We start from the raw sequence: 13,517 nt of genomic DNA on the forward strand, positions 1-13,517 counted from the left end.
GCCAAAAAGAATATTGCTAGAATTTATGTAAAAGAGTGTTATGCCTATGTTTTCCTCTAGAAGTTTTATATTATTATAAAGTTCCAGTATTATATTTAGGTCTTTAATCCATTTTGAGTCTTAGCATATGTGTTAAATGTTCTGATTTCATTCTTTTACCTGTAGCTGTCCAGTTTTCCCAATAATGATTATGGAAGGGACTATCTTTTCCCCATTGTATATTATTGCCTTCTCTGTCATAGATTCATTCACCATAGTGTGTGGGTTTATTTCTGAGCTTTTTATCCTATTCCATTGATCTCTATATATTTTGTGTGTGTGCCTATACCATACTGTTATGATTACTGTAGCTTTATAGCATTTTCTGAAGTCACAGCGCATGATTTCTCCAATTCCATTTTTCTTTCTCAAGGTTTGGCTATTTCAGAGTCTTTTGTGTTTCCATATAAGTTTTTAAATTATTTGTTCTGCTGCTGCTGCTGCTAAGTCGCTTCAGTCATGTCCGATTCTGTGTGACCCCATAGACGGCAGCCCACCAGGCTCCCCTGTCCCCAGGATTCTCCAGGCAAGAACATTGGAGTGGGGTTGCCATTTCCTTCTCCAATGCATGAAAGTGAAAAGTGAAAGGGAAGCTGCTCAGTCGTGTCCGACTCTTAGTGACCCCATGGACTGCAGCCTCCCAGGCTCCTCCATCCATGGGATTTTTCCAGGCAAGAGTACTGGAGTGGGGTGCCATTGCCTTCTCCGAAATTATTTGTTCTAGTTCTATGAAAAATGCCATTGGTATTTTGATAGGGATTGCATTGAAATCTGTAGATTGCTTTGGGTAGTATGATCATTTTAACAATATTATTTTTTCCAGTCCAAGAACATCATATATCTTTCCATCATTTTGTGTCATCTTCAATATCTTTCATCAATGTCTTATAGTTTTCAAGTACCAGTCTTTTACCTCCTTAGAGAGCTTTAAATACATACCATGGATTCACTTCCCACCAGAAAATTTTTATTGTCTTCGTTAAACTTTCCAGAGTTGACTCATTTGTGCAATGAGAAGGACATTTTCTCCTTTTTTCCCCACTTCTGTGGAGTCAGTTACTTTGAAGTACTGGAGCTTCTATAGAGGAAACAACTACCATAAGACATTACTGTGATCACAGTTTTTTTTAAGAAAATAAGAAGTAAGGAATTCCATGAAATTTTCTGATTATTTCTTTAAATTTGTCTTTTATGTGTTCAAATTGTTTCAGTTCATTTTCCTTTCCTATGAAAACATAATTTTGACTTCATAATGGCTCTTAAGTTAAAAAAGGAAAAGAAAATTAAGTGTTATACACAGTTCTGTCTCTATAATTAGGAGTTGTAATGCATTTTAAAAGATATTTAAAATGTGAGAGGGATCTGTTTTTTAAGCCTTTCTCCATAAAAGTATATCTACTAACTTATTGGTATATTTTTCCTTGCTGTAATGAATATAATTTACACTTTATTTGTATAAGTTAGGGTTGCCAGATAAAATACAGGATGCTCAGTTACATTTGAATTTCAGATAAATTATTAGTGTCTGAAATTCAAATGTAACTGGGAATCCTGTATTGTTTCTGCTAAATCTGGCAGCTCTTGTATAGATATATCCCCCAGTTATTTATACTGATCACTAATTGGCAGTTAAAAAAAAAAAAAGGCTGAGTTTGTGCTGTTGCAGAAGTCATACTTTCTTCTGGAGACAGATATGAGAAGTTTTAGCTCCATGCTATTCTGATCGCAAAGACCAAGCAGTTTTCCTGGCAAGATTTTCAAAATGTATTATCATTATAATCGTCATGAAAATATTTGATGAGAACCCTGCATCACACTGTATAATAAATTTAAGTAGAAAAGTCAAAGCAGTGGTATTTTCATCAGGCCTTTGGATGTCAGGAAAAATTGTTCCACACTCAGCGAATATAGATAGGTGCGTTTGGGGCTGTGTTAAATCCAATTGTGTGAAGGTTCTGAATAATCAGGAGTGACAGCATAAGCACTTTCTCTTCAAAGTGATTTTTACAGAAAGCATTATTTCCTAAGGAAAGTACACATATAGCTCTCATAATGCTGAAAGAGCACTAATATATCAATTTATTGGTGCTGGTGTCATGAGCTGGAGTTGCAAATGGTATTCAGATTTTCAAATTGACTCCCTGTTGCTGTTGGGAGAAGGTCCCTTCCCATGAAAAAGCTTATTTCAAGAACTCCTAAAACCCTTTGGTTAGTTCCCATGTGAGAGAGTCTTTAAAACTCTTTGCAGAGGGTTTTAACTTCACTCTGCAAAGCCAACTCAAACACGATGAAAAACAATAGTTTCGTTTTCCTCAATAAAAAGGAGGGAAAAAAGAATTTGAGTTGGGCTATGTAATTTCAGCTTCCCTAAATAAGTCCTTTGGAAAGTTGTGGGGGGAACAAGTGTGTGATTTTGGTCTTGGCACACAACTTTGGCACTTTTTTTTTTTTTAATGTCTACCATGGATTTTCACAACAGATTTCTTCCCTGTATGATACGTCCCATAGCTAAGTAATAGGTCTGATGTGGGTGCCAAATTTTTCAATGAGGTTCCTTTCTAAAGGAGGGTTAAATAGTTCTCTTAATAACTTGAAAGAAAAAACACATTTAAGGTTTACCGCATTTCTTAGTCACAGGCTAAATGTTTTCAAGAGTTTTAAGACTTTGAGCCTATTTCGTTTTAAGAATATCCCCCAAGAAGAATGAAGCATACAGAATTAATAAGTGGAACACTTCGGAAATGGCAGTAGCACTGTTTTCATTGAAGGATGCGTTCACATTACCTTTCTGAGGTCCTCATGTGCTGAGTCTTGCCCAGCTCCATTCCTCATCTGCTCTCTGTAGAGCAGCTTGGAAGCCTCAGGGCTGCTGACTCATGAATCCCTCGTGTTTTCACGTGGTCTGTGTGCATTGTGCTGCCATTTGCAGAAGTAGCATTCATCCCCCTTCTGACTTTAATGAGTACGGACAGAGAGGCACATTTTGTGGATGTATTTTCCCTCCCCATTAAGTGTAATGCTTCATGTAAGCAGCAAAAGTCATTTTCATTAAAAAGTAAACATGAAATCAATGGCCAGAGCAAATTAATCGCTCCATGGCTCGGTTCACTCTTGTCTGAGTAAGTTGGCCTCACTCTCTTAAATCTTTCCCTTAAATCTTAAATCTTTCCCACTCTACTTATAAACGTGATCATCTTCCCTTTTTAAAATAAAAAATAAGAGTCTTCCCTCACTCTGTTTAATGACTATCTATGCCTCTATTTTTATTTTATTTATTTATTTATTTTTTTAACCACAGAATCTCTTAAGCTAGTAGGCAATGCTTGCTGGCCTCATGGTGAACGATTTCATTACTCTGGGGTAGATCCCGTGATGTTGTAGGTGAAATGAGAATCATCTTCCCTCTCCATCCCCATCTGAACAAAATGTATTTCAGTGTACACTGGGAATGATGTATGTTCTAAGAAATACACATAGGCTGCTTTCTCACCTTTGTCCTTGTTTCTTCTCTTCTAGGTATCTCAGTAACAAAGAAGACCCATACATGTAAGTAATGCATCTTTTTTTCTTGTCCAAAGTTTTCTGCAGAATTGGAATTCGCATATGTCTGGCTGCTGTGGCCCTTCCAAGTATAAACTAATGTTTCAACTGTGATCCATGGTCAGTACAGGTCATACTTCTCTACCTGTAGTGGTTGGAAGTGGTACATCTCCACCTGTTTGTACTGAGTGTGTGTTAAAGAGGGTCTAGGCATAGTGTGATACATTCTAGCAATTCGAGGCATTCATCTTTAGAAAAACCATACAATCTAGCCAGGAGGATCAATTAATTACTTACTGGTCACCCTTACTCTGGATCCTTCTTAGAGGAGTTGGTATGTTTCCAGGAAACATCACCTTGATTTCTTTTAAACTTGGGTTTCCTTTTCCTCACCATTCACGATGTAGGTCGTTTTGTACTTGTGTCTGTGGAGCAGAGATACTGACCAGGAATCTGGGTGCTGCCGGTTGACCCTGAGTGTGGCCTTTGTGGGCCCTGGTAAATCGCATGGGTAGTTTGATGTGGAAACGTGTGCTGAATTTATCCTCTGTATTCATTCCCACCTCTCAGGTTCAACTGCTTTCATCAATTGCCTTCATTCAAACTCCACCATAAGTTTGCAAACTCACGTCAATGTAAAGTGTTGTGATTTGCATTCTGAGCAAATTTGACTGTGCCTTGAACCTCAGGATGAAATCAATATGTCATTGATGGCAGGCAGTCAACTTTCGCTGTACTCGACCAGCATATTATTTAGACTTTGAATTAAGAGTGTCATTAGAATTTGATAACTATTTTAGACCACAGATACGTGCTACCTATGAGATATGTTTGGGCATCCTTCTAAGGCAAGCAGTGGAGATACTTATGGCACAATTTAGGGCCGACAGAGACGTGTCCCCCAATTTTTCCTATGTATGCTTTGAAAAGTTTTGATTTTATGTGAACCATTTTGAGGGGGAAAAAATCTGTGTACCATCAAAGTAGTTTATCTTGTGCCTCGGTTGATTCTTAAAATCTGCTCTTGGATTTGTCTGTCTGTCTATCTGTATTTGTAGAAAACAAACATAAAAAGCAAAAAAGAAAAAAAACACACAAAAGCCAACAACCCCACCCAGTTTGATGGTTGCCTGACTCTTAGGTCCCAGTCCTGCAGTCTCTCCACGTGGCTCTCCCGTGGGCTCCAGTGGAATGTTAGTTTGAGGATAGAGGGAAGTTTAGGCCCGTAATGGACACATGCTCAGGACAGCACCTCGTCTCTCAATGCACGGTTCCAGCTGGCTGTCCCTCCACCAGGATAGTCTGTGGCCCTTAGTTTTCTGGGGGTTGTTTTGTCGTCGTCGTCGTTGTTGTTCTCGCTGTTGTCGGTGCATAATTGAGCTCATGATGACTGAGAGATTGACAGTGCAGGAGACTGAAGTCCTCTGTATATCCGCAGGGCAGGCATGGTACAGAGAGCTTCCTTGCACAGCCTTGCCCATGAGCTCGTCCCTGGCCTGGTGGGACCCACTCTAGAGGTGGTAAGTAATTCAGTCTTTCTGCTAGCTCAGTCCTGGGCCTCTCCCGAACAGGGGCGGATGATTGTGCCTACTATTGATGGCGGTTTGGGGTATGGACTCCTGGCCACCTGGCAATATACAGAAAGCCTCTGACTGTTTGCATTATGACTTGGCTCCTGGATAAGTGAACAAAACCACTAGTTCAACTCCATTGGATTCAATGAATAGGACAGAGACCAGAGATGTTACTTAACATACAGACCATGTACCCATAAGGACCTTCAAGGAACTGTCATCCCTAAGGATAATTTCATTGGCCTGTTGCAGAAATAATAACCTGTGGTTGGATTGAAATGCATGGAAGGATTTGGGTGACAGCATGAGAGTGGTAGCTAGCGAGAAAAGGTGGCACTTCAGGCAGTGTAACAGGTTGGTCTTTCAGTGGAGGCTTACTGAACTCTATCAGATATACCTGCTTGAAAACAAAATCAAGATACAGCCAGAGTGGGTAGATTTTGAGTGCCTTTCTAACTATGAAAATCAGCAGGAAAATTCTTAGGGATTAAGCATAATGTAAATGTAGAAAGATTTAATACTTCCTTTATTGTGTAGCTTCGATATTACATTTATAAGAACGATTTAGATTGGAAATCATCTTGGTGTTTTTGGTTGATGTTTACTTTCATGATGTGGAGACAGGGCCCAAAATAAAATGTCCCAATGATAAGCTGGGAAGAATAGCATCTGAATAGACAGTTGACACAAAACTTTGCACATACCAGGGAGAAATTGAACTGTCCAAGTTGCATGTTAGTGAAAGTCTTCTATGACACTTAAACATGGAGATTGTTTTTGTCACTAAGCTTAGCAGACAGGCCATCATATTTCTGATCTTAGCATCTCTACAGGCCCTGCAAGTCATGAGGAGGAGGAAAACAAATCAGTTCTTCCTCTAATAACCATCACCCAAATGACTTCTTTAGCATCTGTCTGATTTTTCTTGAAAACTGAACTTTCCCAACTTGATGATCAGTTTTCTTAATATGTTAAATTCCAGCTCCTCCTAAATCATCTTGACATCTATTCTTCAAAAAGTTTCACTCTCAAGGAAGTGTGTGAATTCATTTTTCGGACTATCTCGAGACTTCTACTTTTAGCCAGGGTTTGGCAAACTTCAGTCAAGGCTTAACTACATAATCACCCACAGCTGAAGTCACCTCCCATTAGCAGTTTCAACCTGAATTTCCTAACTGCCCTCACAGAGAGATTGTTCCACTTACAAATTAACATGTACAGTTGCAGAATATATTATCGGACCCGAGTGTCAGCTCACAGGTACACCAGTCAGAGGTGCAAGAACTACAAAATGAACCTGAATAGTTGTGACACTTGATCACATTTTAGGCCACCTTGTTATCTGGAAAGTACAGGTATTGCTTCTTTAAAAAAACAAGTGTTTGGGGTGAGTTAAGCCATAAATTCCCAGGAAAAGAGATCTGATTGTTAGCCTCACAGAAATCCATAAGCATGGTCTTTGGAGACCGCTGATTCTCCTCGGTTCCTGGGACAGCACCATCAGTGTCATTAGCTTTACTTGGCAGGTGAGGAAAGGCCAAGTTTGGGGGCTTCTACTATGATGTCAGCATGACAGATCAAGGAATTCTTATGCTTGCGATGTTCTTCATTTGTCAACAGGAAATGTTCCTGATGGGTTTTGATGTGTGAACATAAAAGGGAGTTTTTATTTGTGGGATAGGGGTGTCCTCGAGAAATTTTACCGTGGTGTAGAATTTAATTTTCGTGGTTGATTATATAGCACCTGTATTTGGTTGGACACTTCCAAGATTGCTTTAGCTTTGGTGATTCACAAGTTTGTTCTGGTCTCTTTCCTGCTAAAATAGTACTGTGTGGATAAATATGTTTTTTCTTGGAATCCACTGCTGTCTTTGTTTTTATTATTTGCCAAGGACAACTGTTCATTTGCTCCTGACTTCTTAATCTAATTCTGCATGGGTAGTTCTGCATTCACTAAAATGTTAGAAGATGACATATATGGAGATGAAAAAGTGAAAAATACAACAGATAATAATCTTAGCTATTTCCAGCTACTAGGGAGTTTACCATCATTGTCATCATCTTAGGGAATATAGCATCTAGTCACCACAGCGTGGACCAGAGAGATACCTGGCTGGCTCCTGGATTGCCTCCAGAGTGTCAGCTGACCATCATCACTTCCTCCTGTTCTCATCCTTGTTTATACTCTTTATGCTTTTCTTAGAGATTTTTGTTTATTGAAGTATAGTTGAGTCACAATAATGTGTTATTTCAGGTGTACAGCACAGAGTGATTCAGATAGATAGATAGGGAGGTAGATAGATCTTTTTCAGATTCTTATCCCTTATACATTATTATAAAACATTGAGTACAGTTCCCTACTCTGTGCTGTATAGTAGGTTCTTGTTGGTTATCTGAGAAGGCAATGGCACCCCACTCCAGGACTCTTGCCTGGCAAATCCCATGGATGGAGGAGCCTGGCAGGCTGCAGTCCATGGGGTGGTGAAGAGTCGAACACGACTGTGCGACTTCCCTTTCACTTTTCACTTTCATCCATTGGAGAAGGAAATGGCAATCCACTCCAGTGTTCCTGCCTGGACAATCCCAGGGACGGGGGAGCCTGGTGGGCTGCCATCTATGGGGTCACACAGAGTCGGACACGACTGAAGCGACTTAGCAGCAGCAGCAGCAGCAGCAGTGTATATATATATTAACCCCAACACCCTAATTTATATTCCTAAATCATATCCCTTATATTTCTTGTTTAAGTCTCTTCTCCTTGCTTTCTTCCACACTCAGGGACTTCCAGACATTCAAAAATTACAAGTTACTCAGTAAGCAATCAGGAAAATTTGTCAGTGTAGTCCCACTGAGTGTCAGTTTTCCCTAGTAAATAAAAATAGAATATGCTCCTGAACCTTCTGGAACTTTGCATTTTAACCCAAATAACCATCAAAAGTGAATTTAGTACATTTGCAAATGTTTGGTTGCATCAGGCTAACACCTAAGATAGAAAATTAAAGCACTGTGTTATTTATAAATAGGTTTTAGTTCTTAGAAGTAAAAATATTTTACTACAAATCAGAATATTTCTTTGAGAACTAACCCTTTTGTATCTTTAAAGAAAAAAACTATTTACATTAACCAAGCAGACTTGGTTAATGTATTCACTTCTTACCCCCTAGAGGCTTGGCTTTAAATCTGACTTAGAGAAAATTAGTTTTGAGGCCTCAACCTCCTCTCCATGGATTTTTGCTGATATCGCAAAGTGAACCCAACAGTTTGTCATGGTTGTTGCTGTTTACTCAGGAGGTCCGAGAACCAGACTCGCCTTATTTTCTTGTTTTCTTTTCCTTTCCTTGAGGCCATTCCTTTTGGTTGTAGACTCTTAGCAACCCCAAACTTGGGGCTCACCCACAGTGTTTTCACAGTCCAGGAAAACTCAAGAACCATTCTTGGCAAAGTGAATGGAAGGTGCTTTGGTTGTATAGTTAATTGGTTGCTGTGACAACCAGCGTGAGTCATGGTGTGACTCACGGCAATTATAATTTCAATTGCTGGCTGGATGTTTCATTGGGACAGACCTGAGAAGAAGCCACACTGAAGTTCTTTCAGTAGGCTTTCATCCAGCTCTCATCCACCCATTGACCAACAGCCACAAACTAGTGCTCACAAAGTTGCCAGAAGTTTAATTTCTTAGCTTGCTGAGACCACTAGCCATCCCAGACACTAAGTTTGCTACCAATGGAGCATGACCAAAATACAAGCGCTGGCCTCTTTAGAGGGCTACTCAGTGGACAATTGTTTATTAAGGATTTACTGTGTACTGACAGATTCTTTGACCCCAAGGAGCTTACCCACTTAGTTCAAGATTGGGACTGTAGGAAAGTGTGAACACATAATCACAGGAAATAATCTGAAAATACAAAGGCTAAGTGTACAGTTTCCAGAAGTTTCAGCTCATAACTGGAAAGCAGATTAAACCAGAAAAGTGAAAGAGGAGAAGAGGATTAGAGAGACCTCCAGGATTCTGACACTGTGACCCAAGCATACAGTAGCAATGAAGGGAGCGGTGAATGTTTAACCATGGATGCTAAAAACGACCCTTGCTCCTCCTCCTCTCCCCCTGTTCTCACCCAGAGGAATACCTACTTTGTTCCTTCAAGATCAGTTAATCCGAGGAAGTAAAAATCCCCCAAACTGTCTGGAGACGTTTGCCTTGTTTAGACTCAGCCTGTCTGTCTAGAGCCAAGCTCTTTGAACTATACAGGATTCCTCTGTCTCATCATATTAAGATATAAATGGATCACATTTGGCCCTGCCAGTCAGTTCTTCCAAGGTAGGAGATTTACATAGTCTAAAAATCCACCATTCCTGGTGGGGATCTGTGAATTCCATTAAAAATCTGAATCTTTAGCTAAGTGTTTCCATCAGAGCATCCAACTGGTTCATATTTGCTGTTTATGGACCTCAGATTTGTGAACTGAATTTGGACAAAAAGTATTTGTGTTCTCATTTCAGAACATAGGTTCAAAAGGGTGAACTGAGATGAGGAATAGCTCTTTAAAAGTCCATGATTACAAGACTTCCCTGGTGGTCCAGTGGTTAAGACTCTGTGCTTCCAATGCGGGGTATGTGGGTTTGATCCCTGGCCGGAGAACTAAGATTTCACATGCCACATGGCATGGCCAAAAAAAAAAAAAAAATTACGACCAGTACTAGAAAATAAAAATGCTTCGCCTACCAAGTACTGGTGTCTACTTGATGGATTTGTTGTATATTTAATGAAACTCTTGTACATGATTGGGCTGACCGTTAAAGAAGAGCTGTATGTCTTTTCAGGATTTTGTGTTACTTCAAGTTCAATAATAATCATAATAACAGTGGTGATAGGAATGTTGAAGGTTCCAGTAGGTGGTATGGTAGCGACAGGAGCTATCACTTACTAAGCAGTTCTGATATTCCAGGCATATAGTTCGGTGATTTACATGAATTTTCTCATTTAATCTTCTCATTGGTCCCATGAGCTTTGTCCTACTTGCACCCCCAAGTTGAGATGAGGAAATTAGTCTGAGAGATCAGTCACTTAGAGGAGTGAGACAGCTTGCAAACTCATGCATCTAGCTGGAAAGGGGCAGAGCCGGGACTCCTGTGCACGCACATGAGGGCCACATTGTTATCTCCAGTATCGGCACTGGGCAGTCACCACGGAGCACTTGCTAAGTGTTAGATGCTTTTCTAAACATTTTGTATGTGTTGTTTCATTCCATCTTTCCCATAATCTTGTGAGGGAGGTATCGCTACTATCCCCCTCTACAGGTGAAAACTGAGGCCCAGGGTTCTACAACCAGCTAGTGTGCGGTTTAAGCCAACCCACAGAACCACAGAATGAAGAAAAGAACTTCACTCCTTAGAGTGATCGTTCCACTCAAAAATATAGGAAGAAAGTCAAGTGTAACAGTCATTCCTACAATTGACTCAGATTTTCTTTTACTTTACAACTGTTTTACCTACACAGACTTCTAATCTTGGTGAATCAACTGATTACTAAAAAACCATATGTTATTCCCACTATATGAAAAAGTTAATTTAAACCAATTGAACTAAAATGATCATTACTTATCTTTTTTTCAAAGAAAACTGAGTTTAATTATTATTGCACATGTTTGGGTATTCTGTTTATGAACCAAGTTTATATGATGACTAATAATATAAATACATTATTACTTATTTTTTAACAACCTAATCTCACTCATCAAAGAACAAACCTCCATATAACACCATTATTCATATACCTCAACTGATTCCACGATGAAATGATAGTTTTAAAATGGTTATTTTTGCTTCTAAGATAGTCATGCTCCTTGCACTAGTGGTAATATGTATTTCTGACAGCAGGAACCTGTTTTCCACTGCATCAAAACCTTTAGCAGTTATTTATGGCATTTATAAGAAACTTGCATGTTAGCATTCTTTTGTCAGATCAACTTGATAATTCATGTATAACTATCATTGCCACTAAGAGGTAGAATAATTCAGGATACTGTGGTTTCCCTAAACCTAAAAAAACAAACAAAACCATGAAAGCTAAAAGTTCCTTAGGGAACTGAAATGTATATCAAAGGGATGCGTAGGAGAATTAAACATCTGGGTTTCAAGTATGCTTGAGAGTACCTGAATTTTGGATTGGGTTGCAGTCATACCAGCTTCTCTCTTTATTGAGATCCGCACCCAAAGGACTAAAAAGAAGCAGAGGTATTATCAAAGTGTCTGAAATATGAAGAAAGTTACTGTCTACATGAACTTTATGAATTACACAAAAAATTGCCCACTAAGTCTATCAAATACACTTGCAGGAAGTTAGTGAATTCAAAGTCACATGGTCCTTCTGATTATAATTGATGTCTATAACTGCACAAATGATGACTAAGTTTTTCATTTCCACGCTATTCAATTACCCTTTTTCCTGTGACTGCTAGAGCTTCCTCAGAGTTCTCCACCCACTTCACCTCCACCTCTGGGTACACATTATTCCTATGTAGGATTAATAGCTCTGTTTGTCTTGTTTTGCTTTGTTGAAATTGTAGGCATGGATTTTAGCCCCTCATGTCTTAAACGCTTAACCGTCAAGCATAAATTAGAGGGCTGCTACTGCTGCTAAGTCACTTCAGTCGTGTCTGACTCTGTGCGACCCCATAGACGGTAGCCTGCCAGGCTCCCCTGTCCCTGGGATTCTCCAAGCAAGAACACCGGAGTGGGTAAATTAGAGGGCATATTGAAGAAAAGAGCAGAAATGGCAAGAATGTGCAAGATTCAGGTTTGGATTCAGAGAGACTTAATCCATACATCGTTTACTTTAATCATCCCGTTTTGGAGGAGAGAAGGAGGAGACTCTATGGTGGATGATCCAGATACCTGGGATACTGGAATCTAAGGAGGGAGGGCTAGAAAGCAGACCACAGCCAATCCCTGTACCAAATGCAGGTGGTCAGGAGTCAGATTTTATTAGCTTAATATTCCTAACACCTACTCTGTGTGTGGCAGCGTGTTAGGCACAGCATAAAACAGAAGGTTTACCTGTTAATCCTCACTCTCCAGTAGTTTAGTCTACATCTGAGTAGAAAGGACACTCGAGGAACTTTTAGTAATGAGGTTGCAGAAGAATGCAGGGCTGTGATTTAATCGGATGGTCTGTCTGAGTGGGCAACCCAGACGGGGAGCTGAACTGGATCAGCTGGAAGAGTAGTGAGTAGCTGGGAGATCAGCTGGAAAGTGGATTGATGGAGGACTTGGGGTGGGCGGTTGTATAAACCTATCTGACTAGAGTATTAACAAGAAAAAGACAGGATGTGAAGAACAGAGATAAGATTTTGGCTTTATCTCATAACCAGTGGGAACCCACGAGATGGGTGTGAAAAGCACAGTGACCTGTAAACAATGTTTTTATTGCTGTCATTTAGTGAGCATCCTAGGAATCACACATTCCGGACTTCAATCCCTTTTCTGAACTCCAACAAAATTCTTAGCCTCAGATGGAGGTTCTTTTCTGGTCTTTCCTCTGATCACCTGTGTTAAAAAAGTGCTTATTGAGCAGGAAAGATTTAGTCCAAAAAGAGAAGGCTGTTCTAATTATTAAAGAAAAAGTGTTTCATTCTTTTTTTCTCTCCATCTTCCCAGTTTGAAGGTCTAATTTTAAGACCAATGCTTGCCATTTCATTAAAATCAGAGGAGTGAAGCAAACAGTGAAACCTGAAAAATACATACATTCTTTGAATTATGTGGCTAATAATTCTTTTTGCTTGCTTTCATTCGTGCTGCTAATTGGCTAAGGCAACCGTAATATACCAAGAGCCTGTATCTTTCCAACCCTCTTCAACTCAGCCACACAGAGCTTTCGAAAAATTTGAACCCTACATTCCCAATCTTGCTCACTCCTTACATAGACAAAGTAAATAGCCTTATTATTTTTCATAAGCCCAAAGAATTATTTCCCTCACATGACTGCACAGTACAGTTCAAAGCTAGCTAATGATATGTCCTTTTCTCTTTGTTATCCTTTCTTAATTTCACAAGAATGAGTTTCTATTGTTACACTTAATACTGAGGTTCAGATGTAGCATTCTATTGGCTGCACGTTCAGAAAAGTCTTCAGTATTTAATGAACCATCTCACGGTAATTTATCTGTCTCTCTTCACCGTGTCTTTTTGCGTCGACAAAACTGAAAATTCACTTTCCCTCACCAAGTTGGGGCATCGAGATAATTGATTGTTACCAGTCTCTGCTGTTCGTAGACAGGATAACACCAGTGCCTCTAGAGAACAGGTGAAAACTAAACTCTGTCCCCCGAGGCCAATGAAATAGCTGTTTGGTCCCTTGTGTGAAAC

General features: G+C 39.6%; 1 protein-coding gene across 2 annotated transcripts in view; it reads left to right on the forward strand.

Moving 5' to 3' along the window:
- Positions 1-13,517, forward strand: part of RORA (RAR related orphan receptor A) — an 808,767-nt gene that overhangs the window by 604,799 nt on the left and 190,451 nt on the right. For both annotated transcript variants that reach the window (XM_069596320.1, XM_069596318.1), the window contains one exon: positions 3,556-3,585. In XM_069596320.1, coding sequence (XP_069452421.1) covers positions 3,556-3,585 — 30 coding nt within the window. The remainder of the gene's footprint in view (positions 1-3,555; positions 3,586-13,517) is intronic.

This window comes from Ovis canadensis, chromosome 7, assembly GCF_042477335.2.
Source record: "Ovis canadensis isolate MfBH-ARS-UI-01 breed Bighorn chromosome 7, ARS-UI_OviCan_v2, whole genome shotgun sequence".
NCBI lineage: Eukaryota > Metazoa > Chordata > Mammalia > Artiodactyla > Bovidae > Ovis > Ovis canadensis.